This window comes from Eucyclogobius newberryi, unplaced genomic scaffold (assembly GCF_026437365.1).
Source record: "Eucyclogobius newberryi isolate DKJ021-1_F unplaced genomic scaffold, fEucNew1.0.hap1 SCAF_167, whole genome shotgun sequence".
NCBI lineage: Eukaryota > Metazoa > Chordata > Actinopteri > Gobiiformes > Gobiidae > Eucyclogobius > Eucyclogobius newberryi.
Window position 1 is genome coordinate 62,073 of NW_027315798.1, and position 23,174 is coordinate 85,246.

The 23,174-nt window shown below is 39.0% G+C and overlaps 1 protein-coding gene across 1 annotated transcript in view; it reads right to left on the reverse strand.

Moving 5' to 3' along the window:
• myo1d (myosin 1D) overlaps positions 1-21,441 on the reverse strand; it is a gene marked incomplete at its 3' end in the record, with an annotated part of 78,919 nt that extends 57,478 nt beyond the window's left edge. The window contains exons 1-2 of the mRNA XM_072448471.1: positions 21,238-21,441; positions 165-373 (exon numbers count right to left, since the gene is read on the reverse strand). Coding sequence (XP_072304572.1) covers positions 165-373; positions 21,238-21,332 — 304 coding nt within the window. The remainder of the gene's footprint in view (positions 1-164; positions 374-21,237) is intronic.
• Positions 21,442-23,174: the final 1,733 nt, after the last annotated feature.

A 23,174-nucleotide genomic window follows, 5' to 3' on the forward strand; every position in this document is an offset into this window, starting at 1 on the left:
GATATTTTTAACTGGATGTGGATGTATGTTTTCCCAGAGGCCTCCGCTTTAGGATTACATCATTTACATGTAAACATCAGGGCAGGGTTTTCCTCTGTGAAGCCTCACATTTGACCTCCCTGTAAAACAGTAGCTGGGATGAACGCAGGGGGCTTTCCTGTTACCTGAGATGACTATACAAGTGTCTTTGCTCCTCCTCTTCATGGCTTTGTACGCAGCATCAGCGATGGCAAACAGGTGTGGCGGCCGCTCGTACAGCTCTCGGCCTTTGTACTGCTCAATGATGTCGCGGCTGTAGATGTTCATGGCACGGTAAGGGTTAACGGACACGACCACCTCCCCAATGTAAGTGTAGATCCTGCCCTTCTCAAACCTGAGGACACACACAAAAAGAGGAAAATACTTTATATCATCTTTATAATAACTATGACTGTATAAAACCAGGCAAAATCTAATTAAAAAGGAACTCTTCAATACAGAATTTTAATTTATGGCCATAATGTTTGTTTGTGGTTCCCTCAAATGTCCTCAAGTAAATAAATACCAAGACGTGTATCAGTATCATTGTATCAGACCAGATCCAGTCTAATTCCAAAGTATGTAAACACAAACAGACTCGATAAGCTGCATTTGTGGATGTTCATAACTTCACCACTATCCAATGTCCTTGAGCCAATCAGCCTTTGCTTATGAAATAACAGCCCGCTTTACATAGAGGATAGATTCACATTTATAACAGTTTTGAAGTTAGATGTACACTTTACTTAAATCATGATTGTTGTGTGCTCTTTATATAAGTGCTGACTCGCTATAGCAACAGGTACTGTAAATATGTCTGTTGCACGCAGCTTCATTATGTGGAGTTAACTTGGATCCTCTGACTCCAGCAAAACTGCTTCCCTCAGCGTTTTCAGTATCCAATTATGACAACATGCTTCTGTGTAATAACCACCACTACCCAGTCTGCTCCTCAAACATCTGCTAAAATGTAATGCCGCTTTTGCCCACTTTTCTCACACATGATGCCGTTTCTTCGTGTATTTCTATCCCTTGATCTGCGTCTGCCCCTGATTCTTCCCCGGACCGACTTCCTTCCTCTTCAAAGCATCGTTGGATCCCTGTTTTTCTCTGTGCAAAAGAATAGTGTCTTTCTACTTCAGGCCAAAACCTCTGGCACTGCCTCGAAAAAACATACCCGAAGTAATGTTCTAAAACTGTCTGAATGGGGTTGGTGGAAAGAAAAACTAAAAAGGGAAGGCTGAGCGTGGCTAAATAAAGATTATTTTGAGTGTTGTGCACTGAAGAGAACAGCCTTGTGGGCCATGAGTCGAGGCAACAAGGCTAAACTTGTTTTGGTTTTTGTGGCTCCAAAAACTTGACTTTTGGCATGCTGCTAATCTTTGTCCGTAAATCTCTATCTCTTATCTTACACAAACGTGGAACTTCTCACAACAGAGTAAAGCTATTTAACAAGCAACAAGGACCTCAGCTATGATACACTGAAATGTCACACGTGAATCTACAGCAGCAGTCGGTGTGATCTAGACAAAAAAATGTTTGTTTTTTACTAAACTAATGACGCATTTAAGAATATTGTCACAATCCATGAGAAATGTGAAAAAAATTGCTTGTAAATGTCTTGATTGAGGTTCAAGTGTAACAACACAAAAGGTGAATGGACTGTGAAATGAAAGGTTTGGAAGTATCTGTTAATTTTATTATAATTGTGGATTAATTGTGTTTTCTGGTTCGTAGGCCCCACTAGAGAGCGCAAAACGGGGTGAAACTGGGGAAAGACATCGCAGCAAAACACGGAATACCACAGAGAGCCGCTGCGGGTCGCCCACACAGACCAACATGTGTGCTTTTAATTATCATTTTATCATGGATGAAATACTCAATATTCAATTTAGTATATATCCAAACCAATTGTTATAATATGCAATAGTATAGTTTATTTTGGTTAATTTACAATACATACATACTATTTTTCCACCGCTGTAAATATGATGGTCCAGCACCAGATACGTGTTTCTGATTCTGTGGACATCTTAGGCATCCAGGAGCATTACCCTCTGAAGACTGACATATAAACTGCTTACAAGAATCACATGGACTTCAAAAAATGCTGTAGAAATCTAAACTCAGACATAATGAGACTAGATACTTTGTTTGCTGGAAATATTGTGTTTACTTAGCATTCTCCAAAATAGTAACCGTTCAAATTTTTGATTCTGGTTCTATTCATTTCGCACCCCATGCACCCCACTCCTCTCTCATGCATCTGCTAGTGCCACGCTCCTATGGGCTGTATGTGCCACGACAGCAGAAGCAGTCCTTTGTGCCCAGGTTGTCCCTCTCCTCTCTCTGCGCTGTGTGCCCGCTCCATTGTCCGAGTGTGAGACGTCCCTCTGTTTCCTCCACATGAGCTGACAAAGAGCCTGCCCACCACCAGCACGAGGACAGAGGGTTAGAGGCAGCAGCAGCGTCCCAGAGGAGGGCTCCGATGAGAGGGCAATTTCACAACAGGGAGGGTACAGTCTTGAAGTTATTACTGCAGTGACTGAGACAAAACGCACTTGAACTAGAACTGGGCAATATATAGAAAATAAGATAGTATCGTGAGTGTTGTTTTTAAGATTTGAACACAATGTGAATATCGGGTGTGTTGGTACTGATTGCAAAATAAAAATTAAGAAAAGTTGTTGTTGAAAATGTTGCAAACGTTCAAATAAGGGTATAAGGTGATAGTCCTGCACTTTTGTGATTTATTTTACACACATTTGTAATAATTAAACCTAAAATAATACGTTTAAAGAGATTTAACACAAAGATCAATATGATCCTTTTTTTTCATGTTTTTTGTCTACAGTGCCAATGTAAACGGTTATTTACACATAAGTTAATAAGCAGTTGCGTCACAAAACTAAAATGTAAACTCAATTTCGATACAAAGGAATAGCTTGATAATCATTTTCAACACTAATATTAGATCATTCAAGATAATTCTAACACGGTTCAAGAAAGATCAATTTTTGTCTATTAATGTGTTTTTTTTAGGAACGATACTTGCTCAAATGACCCTGAAATTTCCCTAACCAGGAGACGCCTTAATTTCATTATCTGTATCTAGAGTTACTGGTTTTGCAAGTTAGAGTATAAGTTCTGGGCCTGACAATGCTGCTTATCAGTCTTTTTTTCAAAATCACCTTTACTTTCACGGATGCTTTGATATGCTAAACTGGAAATGCACCGTCGCAACATTTATTCACTAATTAGTATGAGCCATATCAACTATTCGTTTGTCAAGAAATAAGTCACTAGAACCTTAAACTGATCGCTTTCGGCCAGTTTTGAAACACCAAGGTCAAAACTTATTAATATTGTAATGAACTCGTGCCAATTTGAGTCGCAATCTCATGCACGTTACATTACTTTCAAATGAGTGGATATGCCAAAATGTGCCGTGACAACTCAGGTAAAGCAATAAAGGGACTACTTCCTTGAAAAAATAGGCCGCAGAGATATTAATCTATATCATATTACCGTTCTGCCCAAAATACAAACTCCATTTCCTTGTGACACTGCGCGATCGATGGAGGTGATCGTTAAAAGAGCCCGAGGAGCCCTTCCACATGCCCATGCTGCATTTATAAATAGCAGCAGGGTTTAGCCGCCGAGTCCAGCAGCAGAGGTCTGTCCATCTGCTCCACTCTTGAAGGGATTTGAGCCATGATATTGGATAATAAAGATAATGTGGTTTATAAAAGCAGAGCACGTAGCTGTTATTTACACTTATAAGTAAGTACATTTTATTTGTATAGCACCTTTCACAGACAGAAGTCACAAAGTGCGTCACAAAACACAGAATAAAACAATAAAAACACAGAAAAATTACAGTGAGCAATACACATACAACAATATACAGTCAAATCAGTCCCAAAAGCAAATGCAATTTAAAATGCTCGACTAAATAAAAAGGTTTTGAACTGACCCTTAAAAGCAACAAGAGTCCAGTGACCGTGGGGAGAGCGGAAGATCATTCCAGAGTCTGGGCGCAACGGCAACGGACCAGAGGATCTGTCTCCTCTGGTCCAAAAGCGAGTGCAAGGAACCAACCACTGTTTCTGATCCAAAGACCTCAGTGATCGAGGGGGAGTATAAGGTATGATCAGATCGTTGATGTACAAAGGCACCTGACCATGCAAAGCTCTAAAAGTCAGAACTAGAATTTTAAACTGTATGTGGTAGGAGACCGGCAGCCAGTGAAGGGCTTTTAAAATGGGTGAAATGTGGGCCCTTCTATTTGTGCGAGTCAAGATCCTCGCTGCAGAGTTCTGGACCAGCTGCAGACGAGAGAACTCCTTCTTGTTAAGACAGGAAAACAAACTGTTACAATAGTCACAGTGAAGACACAAAAGCGTGAATTATGAGTTCCAGATCATTTTGAGACACCGCAGGAACTCTACACAACAGATCAGCTGAGTCAGACATTATTTGGTTTGCAGTGACACTAAAGCTCCGACCGGATAAATATGAGGAAAACCAATGAAGAACTGACCCTGATAGTCCAATCAGGTCCCTCAATCTGTTTAACAGTAAATGATGGTCGACGGTGTCAAAGGCTGCAGACAGATCCAGCAGAACGAGAACAGTGCATTTTCCAGAATCAGCCGACATCATAATGTCACTGTCACACTTTTAGCAATGTTAGACTGATGTTCAGAGACCACCTTCTCTAGGATCTTGGACATGAAAGGGAGTTTTGAAATAGGTCTGAAACTTTTTGGGTCTGTCGGGTCCAAGTTTGTCTTTTTGAGTGAAGGCTCAACTATGGCATGTTTAAATGGACCAGGAAACACACCGGTAGAAAGAGAGAGATTTACCATTTTGGTAACCCAGGGGCCAATTACATCAAACACTTTGAGGAAGAAGAGCCTGCAGGGAAGGGCATCTGATGTACAAGAGGAGGGTTTCATCTTGGTCACCAGAGCTGAGATGTCCCTGAGTGACAGGCTTAAAAGAAGACCAGTTTTGGGAAACAGGTTCCACAGAAACAGAGTTATCACACAAAAGGAGTGGCATTTGATCATCTTGATCTTATCGGTGAAGAACCTGAGGAATTCATTGCTGTCAGCTTTGCAGGAAACAGGTGTAACTGCTGCTGTAGGACATACAATAGAATTGATAAGAGTCAAACAGCACTTTGGGGTTTTTCTTGTTAGATGTAATTAGCTGGCAGAAGTAATCAGATCTGGAACTTTCCATAATTTCATTGTAAGATGATACAAGATCTCTGAGGTGTAACCTATGGACCTCAAGACAAAGCCTCTTTAGATTTAGGATACCTTCATTTATCCAAGGACAAGCTTTTTTCTGTGTTGACAAAGTGGATTTTACAGGTGCCACCTGATCTAAAATGGACAAACAGTGGCTGCTAAAGGAATTAATTAAGCTGTCCACGTCAAGACAATTCATAAACAAGTGTGGATCAAACATAGCAATAGAAAATTGGACATCTGTATTTGCAGTGATAATGCGTCTCTGAAACCTGAGACTTATTGAGGCCAAATGCTGATAGGGATGATGAAGGTATTTGTGCACATATCCTCATTGATAGTAAAAAGCCAATGAGGTTAGGATACACCTCATGTCAAATGGGCAACAATGACACAATTGTGCACTCGAGCTTAACACTCTTAGAGTATATTGTAAAACTAGCTCCAGACTATACTGCATAATTTTGATTTATTTATTTTTAATTACAAGCTCTTAAGAAAGAGCCACACGAGTAGCTATAAAAGGTTTTGGAATGAGAGTGTGTTGGCTGTGCGATGCTCTGCCCCAACATGTAAAAAAGCTGTTTAAATCATTCCTGTGAATAATACAAATGTGCCAAAAGGTTTGTGCGAGCTAAGAAGAAGAAAGCCATGGGCAAAAGTGAGAATACTTACTTTCTTTTTCAAAGTTAGAATATTGGGTAGTTTTAAGAGGGAATTTAAAGAAAACATTGCAAGACTGGATGGTAGATACAAACTATGGCCACAAGGGGCAGCACATAATAGAAACAATAATTATCTCGAAGAATCAGATCCATTTTTATTGATATTATAGGAAATTAATGGGAAATTAACCCTGCTGAAGATTGTCTGTTACCAATGAGTAATGTAAACATGGATTTATGTAACAAAAAAGTAAATATCTGTGTTTTCACCATCAGGTTGATGATTTCCTCTGTGATGAAGTTTTAGATTGAGCAATCACAATTAATCGATTATGGAAATAATCGTCAACTAATTTTATAATCTGGACCATACAAACTGAAAAACTTGTCATCCGCTGAGAGAAGAGGTTTTATGACTTGGACAAAGCAAAAATGGTTTCATAAAGACGCAGGGAAGAGTTTATGATCAAAACCCTCTTCTGTTGTAAATATTCACCATCAGGATGTTGTCACACAGATTCACCTGAGCTTCATCTGGATCAAATTGATTAAAAATCTCTTATCTACAAGCATTTTGCATCATATATAACTAACGCTAATAACAAAATTTAAAAATATATCATCAGATTTGTTTCACCAGGTGTCTATGTCACATGGTATAATGTCTCATCTCAAACATCAGAGCACATTTCTCCAAGATCACACACAGAACAAATTATTGCAAACCTTTAGACACTAAATACAAGTTGTGTGAAGGCCTAAGCAGATTTTGTTCTTTACTAAAGTCTATAACTGAATGTTGATAACTATTGTAGCTTGCAACAATACAAAAAAATCCCAGAACAAGGCCTTATTGGAACTGTCCCAAAACGGTTCATTTGATCTTCTTTGCAGACTTATTTGAACTAAACCTGCAGCTTTTTGATGTCTTTCCAAACAAGTCCCTCCCAAAATCTGCCAGGAAACACCGGAGTAGAGCGAGTGCGTCGGGTCAACAAAGATGACACAACTGTAAACTCACACACAGTCATATTAAACCCGCCTCATCACTATCACACTGTTAAAGCTGTTAAGTGTTTAAGAGCTCATTGACACGGGAGAAGCATGCTTTTGTAATAGTCTATTAGGAAACCTCGCCTGACCCTAAAAATACCAGACAGAATGCCACACACACACACAGACGCAGCGCCTCTCAGATGGGAATTACAGAGCAGAAGCCCGAGCACAACCGCTGGCTCCAATCGTGTTTGGGTGGGACTTTTTATGGTTGACTTGGGCGGAGCGCGAGTGATTTTAAGACTTTTTCTCACCAACAATCCCTTACGATGAGGGAAAAAGTTCACAAAACGCTGGAGACAAATGCAGTAATTATACTAGATAAAAGAATGGCGCCACTGTTTTTTTTTTTTTTACCATATATGAAATTGTAGAACATAAAAAAAAGAAAAGTAGGGGCCGAAATGACAAACAAATCAACAGGTTTTTTCCCTCTTTTGATTCAATGTGGTCATATTAATAGGGCTGGGCAATATGTTAATAAAACATGAATTTAGAGATCTCATTACTGTGACAATCTGCTAAATTGGGTTTCATTAATTTTCTCTTGCGTTCAGCTCAAACAAAGGCCCGCCCACTCCCTCCTATTGGACAGTGTCAGCAATGCCCGAGAGTGACAGACGGATTTAACCAACTACAATGAAGACTGAACTTTCTGACACGGTAGATGTCTTCGGTAGCCTCTTAAAAGAACAATAAAGAACCAAGTGAGGTCGAAGTTGAGATCTGGCTCCAAAAAAAATGGTGAAGATTTCTGTGTGACATCTTTTTTCCCATATTGTCCACCCCTCATTATCAAAAACACATATATTGATACATTTCTTTCGTTTCTTACGTGAGAAATCATTACTATAGCTCCTAATACAGATGAATCAATAGGACGTGTTGTTTCGTGTATGGTATCAATTTGGGTAAAGGTTATTTGTTTTGTATTTTCATTGTGCATTGTATTATGAATTATGTATTATAATAAGTAGGCCTGTCGCAATAAGCCTAAACCCAATATATTGATTTAAATTGCTACACAAACACATTGTGATAAATGATAATATTGAAAGTATTTTATGCCACTGACAAATCACGAGAATCCCAGTAAACACATTTTTACACAGAATCATTAAATGCATCAAATAAATAGCTGAATGAATGCATGAAGTTACTTATTCCACGCTCTACAGCTGAAACCTTATAATATCACACAAAGAATAACAAAAATCAATCCACAATTGCAAAGAAAATGTACACGCAACAAATATTTAGTGCTAAAAATTACTGTTCCAGCCGTCACTCTATATGATTATCATTATCATCGTAGCATATTTCTTTGGATTTTAGGTTATGACTTTGATTTGATCATGTTTTATGTACACTTTATAATGACTTCAGGAGTAACTAAAGCTGTGATTGCCTAAACAGACCCCAAAAACATGCATATTGGCAGTACATTGTCATATTGTGAGAGTCATCTTAGTTCATCACAAGGTTTAAGAAAATACAAGACACCACTTGGTACTTAAAACACTGTATTTAAATAGTACAGGTGGTTGTTTGCGTGGATTTCCATGTCAGTGTACAGTCCAGTGGAGCAGATCTATGGCTGATGTGGACTGTCCGCACGTGTCAAAGCAAACGCCAAGGTCACTCCAGGATTTATAAACAGAGGAGATAATCTGAGTTTGCTCCATTTTAAGCTCTGTTATTAAACTCTTCACTGTTGTTGGGAGTGAAAACATCAGTACATTCTGACGTCATGGTGGGCTCATTCTTGACGTGTGTATGACATAAAAGTACCTGTTGTAGTGTTTCTTGTTTTATTTTACCTCAAGATTGCACAATAAAAGAAGCATGGTGTAAAGTAATTTACAGTATAATGTGTATGTGAGGGGCATTGTTTATCGAGGACATTTAATCAATATATGACTCACATTTTATTCATAGCATGTAACAACTTAAACCAAATGTACTATTTTATGCACTGAATAGAGGATTTGTTTGAGCTTATTTTAATTTGTGTGTTTTAAATATACTATTCATATTATCATGTTATCAACACATAATTTAAGCATCTTTGAGTTGCCCTTTATACAACTGATGTTTTATTGTTATTATCTTTTTAGTAGTTGTTGCATTATTTTGCATATTTGGTCCCTAACTTTTGTCTTGTAAGAACCAGTATTAAACTAAATGAATACACAACTCTTTACCAATAGTAAAAAAAAAAATGTCTTCATACAAATTTTCAGACAAAAAAACAGGAACATAAAAAATGTTAAAACAAATATTTTAAATACATATTTTCCTCTGGTGAAGGGTGGTTGAGAACTCTTGTATTAGAACACTCAACACAATTCTAATCTCATCCTGATAGTGCAACTTTCTTCTGTGTAAGATAAGATATACAAAATTTGAATATTGAGACTTTCATTTATAGTAAAAGAAAAATACTACAAAATGTACCGATTAAAAATAAAAATGTAAACTTTTATATAAAGGGTATAAGGTCATTTCTGCACTTACATTACAGACTAGTCACATTTGTCTGATGATTACTGTATGTTGACATAAAGCAATATTATCTGAATACTGTTAGTGGGCTACTCCACAAAATATTGAATATTGTCAATATCACTCACCCCTAGAGACAACATTTGTCAGTGTTGAGTTATTGAAGAGAATGTTTCTCTGACTTAATAAAAACTCACTGGCCCCAGGAGAACTCCTCCATGTACAGTGCAGTAGATCTGTCCTTACCTCTCTCCCTCTTTCCCTCCCTCCGTCCCCCTCTCACTCCCTTTCTCTCACTCCCTTTCTCTCACTCCCTTTCTCTCACTCCCTTTCTCTCACTCCCTTTCTCTCACTCCCTTTCTCTCACTCCCTTTCTCTCACTCCCTTTCTCTCACTCCCTTTCTCTCACTCCCCATTCTCCCTCACATCTGGGCTGAGCATTAGGGATTTTCCGCAGCTGCTGTTAAAGCCTGCTTAGATTGCCCCCGGATCGTGGCCCACATCAATCTTCTCCCAATCAAAAGGCGGCTCGGCTGTTAGCACCACAGCTGGGCCACTCACTGAACATTAGCTCCGTCACCCAAGGCTTCAGGAACAATAAACATAATACTAGTCGCTTTGTCATCTCATGTCTACATCTGATGTCCGCTTTAAAAACACAAACATGACCGTCTCTATTCCTGCCATATGACGACATTGATGTCTCTGATGAGCTCCAATGACTCAATAAAAACAGGAGTGAATCCATGAGAAATGATTCAAGTCAAAGGTTAAAATAACTCTGGATGAGATAAAAGCCATGAGTAAGTAACACTCAGCATATGTAGGAGCAGTAGTTTAACATGTCGTTAGTAAATGTTTGTTTTTTTATAGCAGTCTTAGTGTCCAAACGTCTCACCGAGGACGGACTGGAGGTGACACATTTTTGTTCATTGTAATAGAAAGTTCAATCCGATAGTTTTCTTTCATCAGAGGTCAATCCAGTGAATCATTAACAGAGGTTTTTCAATGGATTCAAGTCTGATATCGCTCTCAGGAACATTAAACATTTATAGGTTATACATACAAATAATTACTGATATATAATACTGTATTCAGCAGAAATCTTTCTATGGTAACAGAAACTGGACAGAGAGCCACATTTGGCAGTCTCAGTCTAAGCCAATCGTTAATATTTACCCTATCCTGCCCCGCCCACTTTTACTTCTGATTGCACACTTGTGTTGAGATCACATTTCTGGCAATTCATTCACTGCTAAAATCATACGTAAAGTGGATTTGTGGAAAATATTCAGTGTTCATGTGCCCCAAAAAGTCAACATTGCACCTGCTTGAACATGGCTTGAACAAAACCTGGAAAAAAGAGCCACTGATAAAGGTGTCGCCCGTGGCAACTTCCTGAAAAGAGTGACACAGACAAAATACAAGCTAGCATCCTTGTTTTTTTTGTTTAACTTTCCACTTATCTTAAGCTTGGTTAAAAGATAGATAGTTTAAAGAAAAGAGAGTTTAACATAGTTGACTTTGAAGTTAAACATGGACAGATCTATCAGACACTGGGACGGGTCAGATCCATGCATCGGGGAACATATGCATGAATTACATTTTATTTCATTTTGATTTCATTTTGTTTTGCACTCTCTGGTCCTGTTCTGTTTGTTCTACCAGTTCTGTCCACGATTTTCCTGTTTCATTTTAGCGTTATAAGGATTTTACAATGGGCATTCACAACTTCCTGTCACGATTATCGATAAACCGACTAATCTCGACATCATTAGGCAATTGTTCTTCGTCATCGTCTACTGAACGGACAAATGTGCATGAGGCCTGGTCTTGCTCAGAAACAACAGAACGGCTCTGATTGTGACCACAGGATGTTCCCATGAGGCCACACTCTGAACACTGAGCACTGGGGAAATGGGAGCCATGTGTAGCGGGCGGCTGCAGATCAGGTGGCGTCAGGACCACGGCCATCTGCCACTGACTACAACAAACACGACCGTTACTATGGCGCGCTGGTTTATGTCGCTGGGTACACGACGACCGGGAGACAATGAGGTTGGACAGCGTTAGACAAAAATATGGTCCGAAGAATGAAAAGATTCCGATTCCAAAATGACCAGACGTTACTCAACAAGCGCTAAAGCAGCATGAAATCTATCTGGACTCAAGCGCTAAAACATGCAAAACCAATGAGGCCCGAGCGGTGAGGAGAAGATGGAAAGATGGAACAGGACTGTGAGCATTACATGAGAAATGTATAATGTTTTTTGAAAAATAAGAAGAGATAAAGAAGTTCTCCAAATGAACTGCAATAGAATATTACGTGTACACAAAGTAAGATCTAAGTATAGATTTTATAATAAACATTTCATAAATTCAGGGTTGCAACAGGTTAATCGATTAATCACAACTAAATCGATTACTGAGATCATTGTTAGTCAATTCATAAATCTTGTCTGGACAATAAACAGACTCCAGAACATGCCATGTGTGAGAGAAGATGTTTTAAGTACAAAGCGGGAATTACATTAAAAAAATGACAAAGGACACGTGTACTTTTAGCGTTTGTGATCAAATACATATTTTATCTGTTATATACTAGAGATATTTACAGGCATTTCACGTTCTAAACAACTAAGCGATTAATTGAAAGAATAATCGCTAGACTTATCGATTAGCAAAATGATCGTTAGCTGCTGCTACATAAAATACATTTGAGTTATTGGAGGCATTTGTACAGTTGTCCAATCAAGAAAAACTTTTAAATGAAAGGTAAACTTAAAAAAAAAAAATGCAGTCTGTGTGATAGTACATGGTTGATTTTATTTAATGTAGAAAATGTATCAAATAATATTACAAATTTAAAGTATATTTGAGTGTTTTGCAGTATGTAAAGAACAATAGTGACTATGAATGACTATAAATACATATCCAGGACTCTAACAGGTGCATCGGGGAACAATAACCTTCTGACATAATCACCAGTGACATCACAGGCCAAACAAAGAGCACCCATGGGCCCGGGACAATACAGGCTGCAGCACCCGCCACCTGAGTCCCGCCGATCGTTAGGGAGACGCAAGCCGACTCCAGTTCAGCTCCGGCTCATTACCGCATCGAACCGTCCGAGCACACGACGAGCAAGGCATTCTGGGAAGTGGAGTCTAGCGGGGCTGATCTTACAGGCCAGACAGACAGAGGATGCGGTTTCTTGTTAAATCGTTTAATCGCGAGGCAGACAGGTTTTAACTGGGAGCTTCAGGGCATTAAACGTTTATGGACAAGGTGAAAGTCTTTAATTAAAGCGTGCAGACAAATTAGGCGTGTTAAGAGAACAGTGGCGTGTGCGATTGAAGTTTTGAGCGACACACAATTTAAAATGCTACGACGTAAACAGTAAAATGTGTACTCAAAATGTAAATGAGTACACATTTGAAAAGTTTGAACAGGGTTAGGCCAGAATTCACAAGCAACAATTGATTGGCAGGGGAAATATTAAAATGATGAAAACTTTGGTCCGTTCAACAGTGACAAGGACATTTTTCAGCAGGACTAACTTTTTTGCTCTTTTGTGTTGCCTTTTTGGATCCAGCACACTTTCTTTTGGATGAGCATTTCCTTTTTCATTGTTTAAAAGCAAATATTAAGTAATAGATGGCACAAAAACCCTCACTATGTCATATTCATGTGCAATTACTGTCATACTCACATGCAATAATGTCACATTCATGTGCATATAACTAATGAAAATTTATTTTACCATTATTATTAGTATTATCTTGTCTTACGCTAGCTGTTTTTATTTAATTTTATTTTTATTTTTCCCCTCCATTCCTTATTAGGAAATGAGAGTTTTTGTTTATAAGAGTTTTGTTTATAAGAGTTCTTCTATGAAGAGTGTTTTTTAAACTTCCTATAAGTTATCTGTCCTCTTCCTCTGTATCTACCTGCGTTTCAACAATGAATGTGTGGACAATAAAGGAATATCTTATCTTATCTTAAAATGTATGTTCTGTTCTGTTCAGACTACAGCCAGATCTGTAACTTGTCAATAAATTACACTATAAACATGTTCTGGAAACTACATGTGGAGCCACAAGCCACAGTGGCAAAAAGTTGTACCAGGCAAAAAAGTAAAAACGGACATACATTTAGCTTATTTGGCTTTACTTTGCTCTATTGTGCATGAAATATTGCACGTACATTGCCCCTGATGATTAAAAACAAACAAAAATGTTGCTTTGAGTTTGTAAAGACCCACGAAACCACAAGAATCTCAAAATGATTATCACTTACAGTTTCAGAATGCGTGTTATTGCAGTGACAATTTAGGTAAAAACTGGTTTCTGACCAACAGTGTTTTTATATCATCCACATGTTTGGTCCCAGAGATTCCTGAGAGGACACTTCTCTGCAATTGGTCACAAATGAGGTCTTTGGTGCTCTTTATTTTGTGAAAAACAGTCCTCCTTGTACTCCCCGTGTTTACGTAAGGAGGATGTAATGTGTTTCAGATTACTGTCGGTCGTATGGAAATAGTTGTGGTAAAACTGGACTTCTCTGAGCCTCTCTTTCTCTATTTTCATCAGTTCGACTCGATCCCTGTTGGCCAGACTCGAACGGCGACTTACAAAAGCGGTTTCTTGTGAATTTTGGCTACGCATGCGACGAAGAAATCTGTTTTGCTAACCCCAGTGGGCCTATCGAGTGCCTCAAAAACACTGTAAGCCAATGATTGCAGCCGACGTCCGCCCGCCAGTCGTGAGTCCTGGCTGTCTTTAAAAGCTACTGGAGGAATTAACAAGGCTGTCTATCTCCCACTAAATCCAGGAATATTACCCCAAGCCCTGGCTCCCAGCGTCTCCGAGGGAACACAAACGCTCCGACTGCTGCAGGAAGCGGACGTGCTGCCTCTGCGCCGCACATGGACTTTATAGAGGCAATGAATGAACAAAGGCCCACAGAGCAAATAATCGAACACCGCCCGGGACGCGGCAATGTCCCATAAACAGAAAATGGAGTCTTTAGCAGATGAGCAGAGGAGAGGAGTGAGCATCACGGTGGGGTTTGGTTCGTTAAAAGCAATAACCGCGTTCTAATTTGAAGTATCGATAAATAGGACACGTCAGAACCTTTCCTGAATCGTCTTGATCTTTAGTACAGCTTCTTGTATATCTGATGTAGTACAAAGAAAGTACCACACTGCTATACTATTGCGTAGAAAATGACATTCTTTTGTAGTTTAATTTCGGATTTATTGTTGTGGTATCCAAATTAACATAGAGTATTGAGCCTTTTCCTTTATACCAAGTTTGCAATTGAGACAAGACTACACTTTACACATAGAAACTGCTTTGATAAGTTAAAGTTACACTAAAACCAATAAAATTATTAATAATATAAGCTAAGAGAACCTTTATTTGTCCCACGATGGTGAAATTTCAATGTTGCAGCACAGATTAGGTACAGAAACAGATAAGGCACGGAAGTATAATAATAATAAAGGAACAGATTACTTATTTAAAAGACTCTTTAAAAAAAAAACTCTATATAGCATCTGCTTTGAGTAAATACTTTTTTAAAAGTCATAAAATTTGAGTTTTTCGAGTTGTGTTTATCAATGAATACACCTAAAATGTAAAAAATAAACCGTGCACAATTGGAATTCTCTTTGAGGGCTGTGGGCCACGTACTGGAAAACCACTTTGACGTCCTCGGTTTGTTACGAGATAAAAGCCGAAGCCAACACCTTTGCCACATAACCTGTAGATAAAGAAACGCCATAAAACTCGAACAGCATGAAAGATAACTGGTCCTCTAGGTTTGAATGAATGATGCATATCGGAGAGAGCATTCTTTGAACACAGAGGAGTCAGTTAAACCAAAACACAAGGCGCTCCAGGACGTAATGAAATACTGGCGGAGGAGAAAGGACGAGGAAACACTGGATCAGTTTCCTTTTCCTTTGGCCTGGTCAGTCATAAAGAAGGATTCTGTCAATCGTCCTCAGACAGTTCAAGGGTCAAACTACTCGCTGTGCCCGGTCAAATCAACATAAAAACACATGCAGTCATTCACTTGGGTCTTTTTAATCGAGAAGTCTAAAGCCGCTCTCCTGTCTGACGACTTGGAGAGTTCAGGCTTTGTAGAAAATGGCAAATAATTGAACAAAATATAATGTTTTGACTCATTTATTTGTCATACTCTTCTTTTAAAGTAACATTTTTAGCTTATTGAATGTCCTTGTGATGGTCAAATATGTATTTTCAACCCGAAGACAACTCTACTGAGAAACCCTGGCTCTTTTTTTATATTGGGCAAAGTCAAATGTTCTTTAAACGTTATGACACAGTTTATTTTGATAAAGAAAGACAGAAAAAAACAGGGGGCAACTGTTTTCTGACAATGTATTTAAAGAGAGCGGCAGGAGGCGCTCTATCATCAAAGTTATTTAGATCTGCTTTAAATCTCCAAGGATCAAATTATAGTAAACGAAGTGAAAAGCAAGCTCAGTTTTTTATAAGTTTAAAAAGTTTTGTTAACTACAGTTCTGTTAACTTGATGAAGTGTGCACATTTATACCACCGAGTTACCAATTAAACACAGAATATAGCCTGCATTTGTTCAGAAAGCAAGTCTATAGCCTACATGGCAGTAGTCAACACGCTGGGAAACTACACAAATGTAAAAAGTTCTAATCAAGGAAAGCGTCATTAAAGTATAATCAGCTCAACTAGAAAAGCAGCTGGACGAATTTGTACAAAGAGCAGGCATTTCCACGACAGACGGGACATGTTGAGACCACACAGCTCAGCCAAAGACTCAGTCCAGTCCATGTCACTCTGACTCGGAGAGGAAACCAGCAATCTCTGAGATCTGCCCCAAAACCAGCCTCCCATGAGCCACTGGGGCCAGAGCAGCAGCAATTTAGAGACATTAGGAAAAATCCCCAAACTACTGGAGTTACGTTTACAGAGGGAATGCAATCAGTAATCAGGTAAAAAAACAAGATCTATGTTGGTTTTTGGAGGCATAAAAATACAAGATCACAAAACATGGTAGATTTTTTTTAGAATAACTCACTTAAAAAAAAACAGCTTTCCGGAGAATTCAAAGAAGAACACGTTTCAATCCAAACTTTTGAACATGCTTTATGGATGTATACATGAACTGTTTTTCAACATACGGTGGAATATTTCAGTTAAAGTTACATTCCTTGGCTAAAATGTTACATGCTGGAGCTTTAAATAAACTTACAAAAGGACCTCTCACTAACAGTGTTACCTGTACTACAGGGATGTCCAAACTTTTTTCACCAAGGGCCATTTTCAAACTTAAACGGGGCAGAGGGCCACAAACAACTTGACAGTGTCGAATTTGTTGAATGACAAAGTGAATCATTCGAAATTTTGAATTTGACATAATTGCGATGAGCCTCCACACCTTTAATTAGACCTAGAACATTAATATTAGGTTGGTATAACATCAATATGCCTGAATTTTCCCAATTTCACAGTAAAAAGTACTACTTTTTGCTGTTTGGGCCGACATAGCAGGACGCTGGAGGGCCAACAAAAATTGGTTTGAGGGCCGCATTTGGCCCCCGGGCCCTAGTTTGGACATGCCTGCAGTACTACAATACATGTGTCAATACCATTCATAATTTAACTAAAGATAAAAGAAAACATTTGTTTATCGTACTGTAAATAGTGAACCTGTAGAGGCAGATTGAGTATAGATAAATATACACCGGTAATACTGTACTTGTCGTAAAAGTGATTCATGTTCAATCGTTTTTTTCAGGTCAACCGACATTATAACTGTTTGGGACATGAATGGTAATCTCAGTGACAGTGGATACCTGTCTCACTCATTTGCTCTGAACAGAAAGTGTCCTACAGCACGAACAGAGGGGAAAAAGGAAGCCCTCCCGACAGGTCACACCCTCCACAAACAACACCACGCTCACAGCTCCAGACAGAGCCCCACTGCCAGAGGGAAACTCACAAACTGGGCCAAAGTGGAGAAAGTTATTCTACTGCTTACTCACCGTTACCTCTAACGCCGCCTTGGCACAACACCAGCATCCAACACTTCTACGTGATTCAGAGGTTATTTTTTAACACATTTAACACCTCTCACAAAGACAAAGCGCGTCATTATCTGCAGGTTTTGTTTGGTATTGTACAGACAAATACAACCCTCCCTGGCAGAAACGTAGCGACAAATAGTTGAGGGACATTCTTTCCTGTAATGAGTAAGAGCTCACTGCTTTGGCCATAGAAGGAAAAGGAGTTAGTGGAGAAAGGTCATTACGAACACACCCAAACCAAGACCAAATATTTAGTCCATAAGACGTTACTCATAGTTCCTCTGAAAGAAATGGTCAGGGCTAAAACAACAAACAGCAAGTGTGCTTTAAACAATGACATTATGCTTGGAGGATGTATGGCTGTCCAAAAGAGCAGAGGAAACAGGTGAATCCATGGAAACACTTGTGGTGTTGACAATCTGCCTAACAATGTCCTCATATATTTGACTTATAGAGCAATGGGCCAAACATTACAGCACTTGAAGTTACTTGAAGTCTTTTCCCATAGGATACTGTTATTCTCTTTCATGACAATGGACTTACAAAAGGATTTTGTAGTAACACTTAACAGTATTGCCTTAAAAATTAGTCTTGAGTCACTAATTGAGTGTCTGCTTTATGACTCATAAAGCAGACACCAGTAGTTATGCTGCTTTTTATTCTTGTATTTCAGTGCGTTTCAACTCCTTAACACTTATTTCAACAAGTTATACCTCTTTACGATCAGCTTCACCGTCTAACGTCTGCTTTTGACATTTCAACATCTTGTACTTTTTGCAGTATTTGCAAAAGTATCAGTACTTTTTTCCCATTGAAATGAATGGGGCACTGAACACAATTCAGTTTTTCAACAAATATTCAACCTTCCTCACTTCAAAACACTTTCAACACATTCACAATTCAACAAATTAGTACTTACACACATGTAGTACTCGTACACACATGTAGTAGTCATTAAGAGTCATATTTAAGACCTTAAAGTACTTTTACACACATGAAATCCTCTTACACACATGTAGTAATCTCACACACATGTGGTACTCTTACACACATGTGGTACTCTTACACACATGTGGTACTCTTACACACATGTGGTACTCTTACACACATGCACTACTCAAGAAAAATATGCAAAAATGTTAAAGATGGAAAGAGCACACTTTAAACAATTTAAAAATGTCAAAATAATGACTGTAGTAACCGCTAAAGACTAGCGACATGTCACCTGTTGAAGTGGATTGACTAACAGACAATAGAGATAATACAATCAAATCTCACATAATCTATGGTTTAAAGATTCCTCACTGACTCAGAGTGGAACTTTTTGTCTAGGAGAACTTCAAACTTACCCGAGTTTGAGATTTCCCAAGAAATCTTCAATAGAAACATTGTCCAAAAGAACCAAGTCAGGTTTCCCGAACTCCAGGCTCTCGTGTTCGGCCATCCTCTGTCGTATTGTGTTAACGAAATCCAACAAACAACATAAAAACAAAAAAAATCCTAATCTACAATTTGTCTGGGAACGACAAGCATCACAGCTTCTCTCATCACATCAAATCCATTAAGTTGGTTCCCCAAAAAAAAAGCGTAACTATTAAACAGCAATTTCCTTCATGTTGAAAAACGTGGCACAAAAACAACCTGGAAAAGTAACACAACTACTTTGCGCAGCCTACGCAGTGTTTTAAACGTTTACGCTCCTCATGTTCATACAAAGTCCAAAGAATCAAGTCTAAAGCATAAAGTCCAAAGAATAAAGCCTAAAGAATAAAGCCTAAAAAAGAATAAAGTCTAAAGAATAAAGAATAAAGTCTAAATGTGTAAAACAATAACAACAACAACAAGAATAAAGTCTTTACTACACACATGTAGTACTCTTACACATATGTAGTACTTTTACACAAGAATGCAGACACTCACAATGCTTCAGCCATTGCACATTATCTAGTTTTCATCCGCCTTTTCCTGTAGGAGGCAGTAGCTTCTGTAACTATAGCAACTATTTGGATTACAAGGAGCACATATTAAAAAAAAATAATAAATAAATAAACTTCTGCATGAATTGAAACATGGCTCAATGGTCGATCTGACACACCGTTGTGTTACTACATGACATAATAGATTACAGTTTATATTTTCAGTTGCAAGTAAACTCAATTTTGATACTACGGAAAAGCCTTGACACTAAAAAACGATTTTGAAAGCGCACTAATAATATAGAATGTCATTTCCAACAAATTATAGCAGTTTCTTTAATATCATCCCATGGTCTGATAAAGAAAGATCTCTCAAAAACATTCAGAAATGGTCCTACATTGACCTATAAATACATTTCAGTATCAACAGTGCTCAAATGAGTATCTAGTTTTAACACAAATCTTTGTATGAATCCATTGAGATTGATTGAGCCGGCACTATTTTTAGACACTCATAAAACTGCAGTTGTAATTGAGGACGGTTCACAAAACACTAAACCCTTTGCTTTTCTGGCGTGCCTCTGACAGCCCGTTTCATTGGCCTATTAGCTGACCAAAGTTATGCACGTCTAGTAAAAGATCCCGCACTCATCACATTGCACTTTCGTTTCAGATGAGGAGAGGTGAGGTGCAGAGGAAACCGACTCCTTTACGGCTCAACTCTCTGCGCCTGACACAAGCTTGACACAGAGCCACAAACAGCTGATCGAAACCGGTCTGAAATATGAATGAAACAATGTGGTAGTAGATCTGGGCGTTGACAGCTGCATAGTTCAAAGACAATTAAAGCACAACCAATGTTAAAGGTTCAAACCAATGTGAAAGGAGAACTGTGATACTTTTGTGCTTACTTTTCCACCATGTGTTCGTTGCTTTGCTTGGAATGTCCCGCAATATGGCATTAAGCAAATCTGTCTTGTGTTCTTTCATTGTGGTGTTTTTGTTGAGTCAAATTAATAAATGAAACCCATAACTTCCTATACGTTATCTGTCCTTTTCCTCTGTATCTACCTGCGTTGCAACAATTGAATTTCCCCATGTGCGGACAATAAAGGAATATCTTATCTTATAACATAACATAACTTGGACTAAATCAGGACTAGAATAGGACCAGAACCAAACCAGCTGCACTGATAAACAATGAACATGACAATCAATAATGCACACAACTGTAGGCCTAATGTTTCATACAAATAGCAGACTACCACGGTTGAAAAGCTAATGTCAATATTATATTGTCTACAGTGGTTTAAAATGTTTACATGCACACAAAAGCACGTGCATTATCTGATTACTGTGGTTATCAGATCATTGAAATGTAATCTACAGTTACATCTGATGCGTGTAATCTGATTTATCTCTGGTTATTCACACATGTGCAGGTTTTGACAGGAAAAATATGCAAAAATGTGGCAAAGAAAATGTTAAAGATGGAAAGTGTCCAGATGCTCGGCACATTTTAAACTATTGAAAGTGTAAAATGTCAAAAATAATGACGGTAACCACGAAAGACTAGCGACATGTCACCTGTTGAAGTGGATTGACCAACAGACAACAGAGATAATACAATCAAATCTCACATAATCCATGGTTTATGAGCGTGGTTCACTGCCTCACTGACTCAGAGTGGAACTATTTGTCTAGTAGAACTTCAAACTTACCTGAGTTTGAGATTTCCCATGAACTCTTCCATAGAAACATTGTCCAAAAGAACAAAGTCAGCTTTCCCGAACTCCAGGCTCTCGTGTTCGGCCATCCTCTGTCGTATTGTGTTAACGAAATCCAACAAACAACATAAAAACTACAAAAAAATCCTAATCTACAATTTGTCTGGGAACGACAAGCATCACAGCTTCTCTCATCACATCAAATCCATTAAGTTGGTTCCCCCAAAAAAAGCGTAACTATTAAACAGCAATTTCCTTCATGTTGAAAAACGTGGCACAAAAACAACCTGGAAAAGTAACACAACTACTTTGCGCAGCCTACGCAGTGTTTTAAACGTTTACGCTCCTCATGTTCATACAAAGTTGACGTGTAAAATGGATTATCCCGTTACATCGTGGGCTTCGTTTTTCCTGGAGTTCGTCTCCTGTCGTTCGGGGCACAGCGTCCACCAATCAGACTCAAGCCGCCTGCCCTGAGCCCCGCCCCCCGTCCCGTGGAGGTGTTGTCCCGTCTGGAGCCGTGGGTCCAGCCCCGTGTCAAAGTTCAAAAATATTACAAGTATTTGTGAAGACCACTACCTTCAAAGCCTCCCGGGCATGTTTGAGTTGTGACGCATCAGTTTCATAGAGGAAAAGGCCACAATGTTTGGGAAGGTTTAATGCCCACTATCGCCATATAAGGAGAGTTTGGGCACCTCAGGAATTCAGCATGGACTAAATAAAATATATATATATATATATATATATATATATATATATATATATATATATATATATATATATATATATATATATATATATATCATTTTACAAGCCTCAATCATTGGGTTGGCAAAAACAATTGTAAAATGTTCAAGTGAAATCCAAGAGAAGCTTAGTCATCCATGGTTTAACCAGACTGTCTTTGTGAGACGTTGGGCTCTGGAGGCCAGACATCGAAGCGAGGGCGACATCTTGTGGAGGGAAAAAGTAAGTGCACTTCTGAGTATGTTTGATTCCGCTTTATAAGTACAAAAAAAGTGTGTGTGTGTGTGTGTGTGTGCATACTACATGACACAGAGAGAACACCCCTGCAGGCTGAAGTGTGGAACTACATGAGTGTAACTACATGACACAGAGAGAACACCCCTGCAGGCTGAAGTGTACATGACACAGAGAGAACACCCCTGCAGGCTGAAGTGTGTAACTACATGACACAGAGAGAACACCCCTGCAGACTGAAGTGTGTAACTACATGACACAGAGAGAACACCCCTGCAGGCTGAAGTGTGTAACTACATGACACAGAGAGAACACCCCTGCAGGCTGAAGTGTGTAACTACATGACACAGAGAGAACACCCCTGCAGGCTGAAGTGTGTAACTACATGACACAGAGAGAACACCCCTGCAGGCTGAAGTGTGTAACTACATGACACAGAGAGAACACCCCTGCAGGCTGAAGTGTGTAATTACATGACACAGAGAGAACACCCCTGCAGGCTGAAGTGTGGAACTACATGACACAGAGAGAACACCCCTGCAGGCTGAAGTGTGTAATTACATGACACAGAGAGAACACCCCTGCAGGTGTAACTATATGGCACAGAGAGAACACCCCTGCAGGCTGAAGTGTGTAACTACATGGCACAGAGAGAACACCCCTGCAGGCTGAAGTGTGGAACTACATGGCACAGAGAGAACACCCCTGCAGGCTGAAGTGTGGAACTACATGGCACAGAGAGAACACCCCTGCAGGCTGAAGTGTGGAACTACATGACACAGAGAGAACACCCCTGCAGGCTGAAGTGTGGAACTACATGACACAGAGAGAACACCCCTGCAGACTGAAGTGTGTAACTACATGACACAGAGAGAACACCCCTGCAGGCTGAAGTGTGTAACTACATGACACAGAGAGAACACCCCTGCAGGCTGAAGTGTGTAACTACA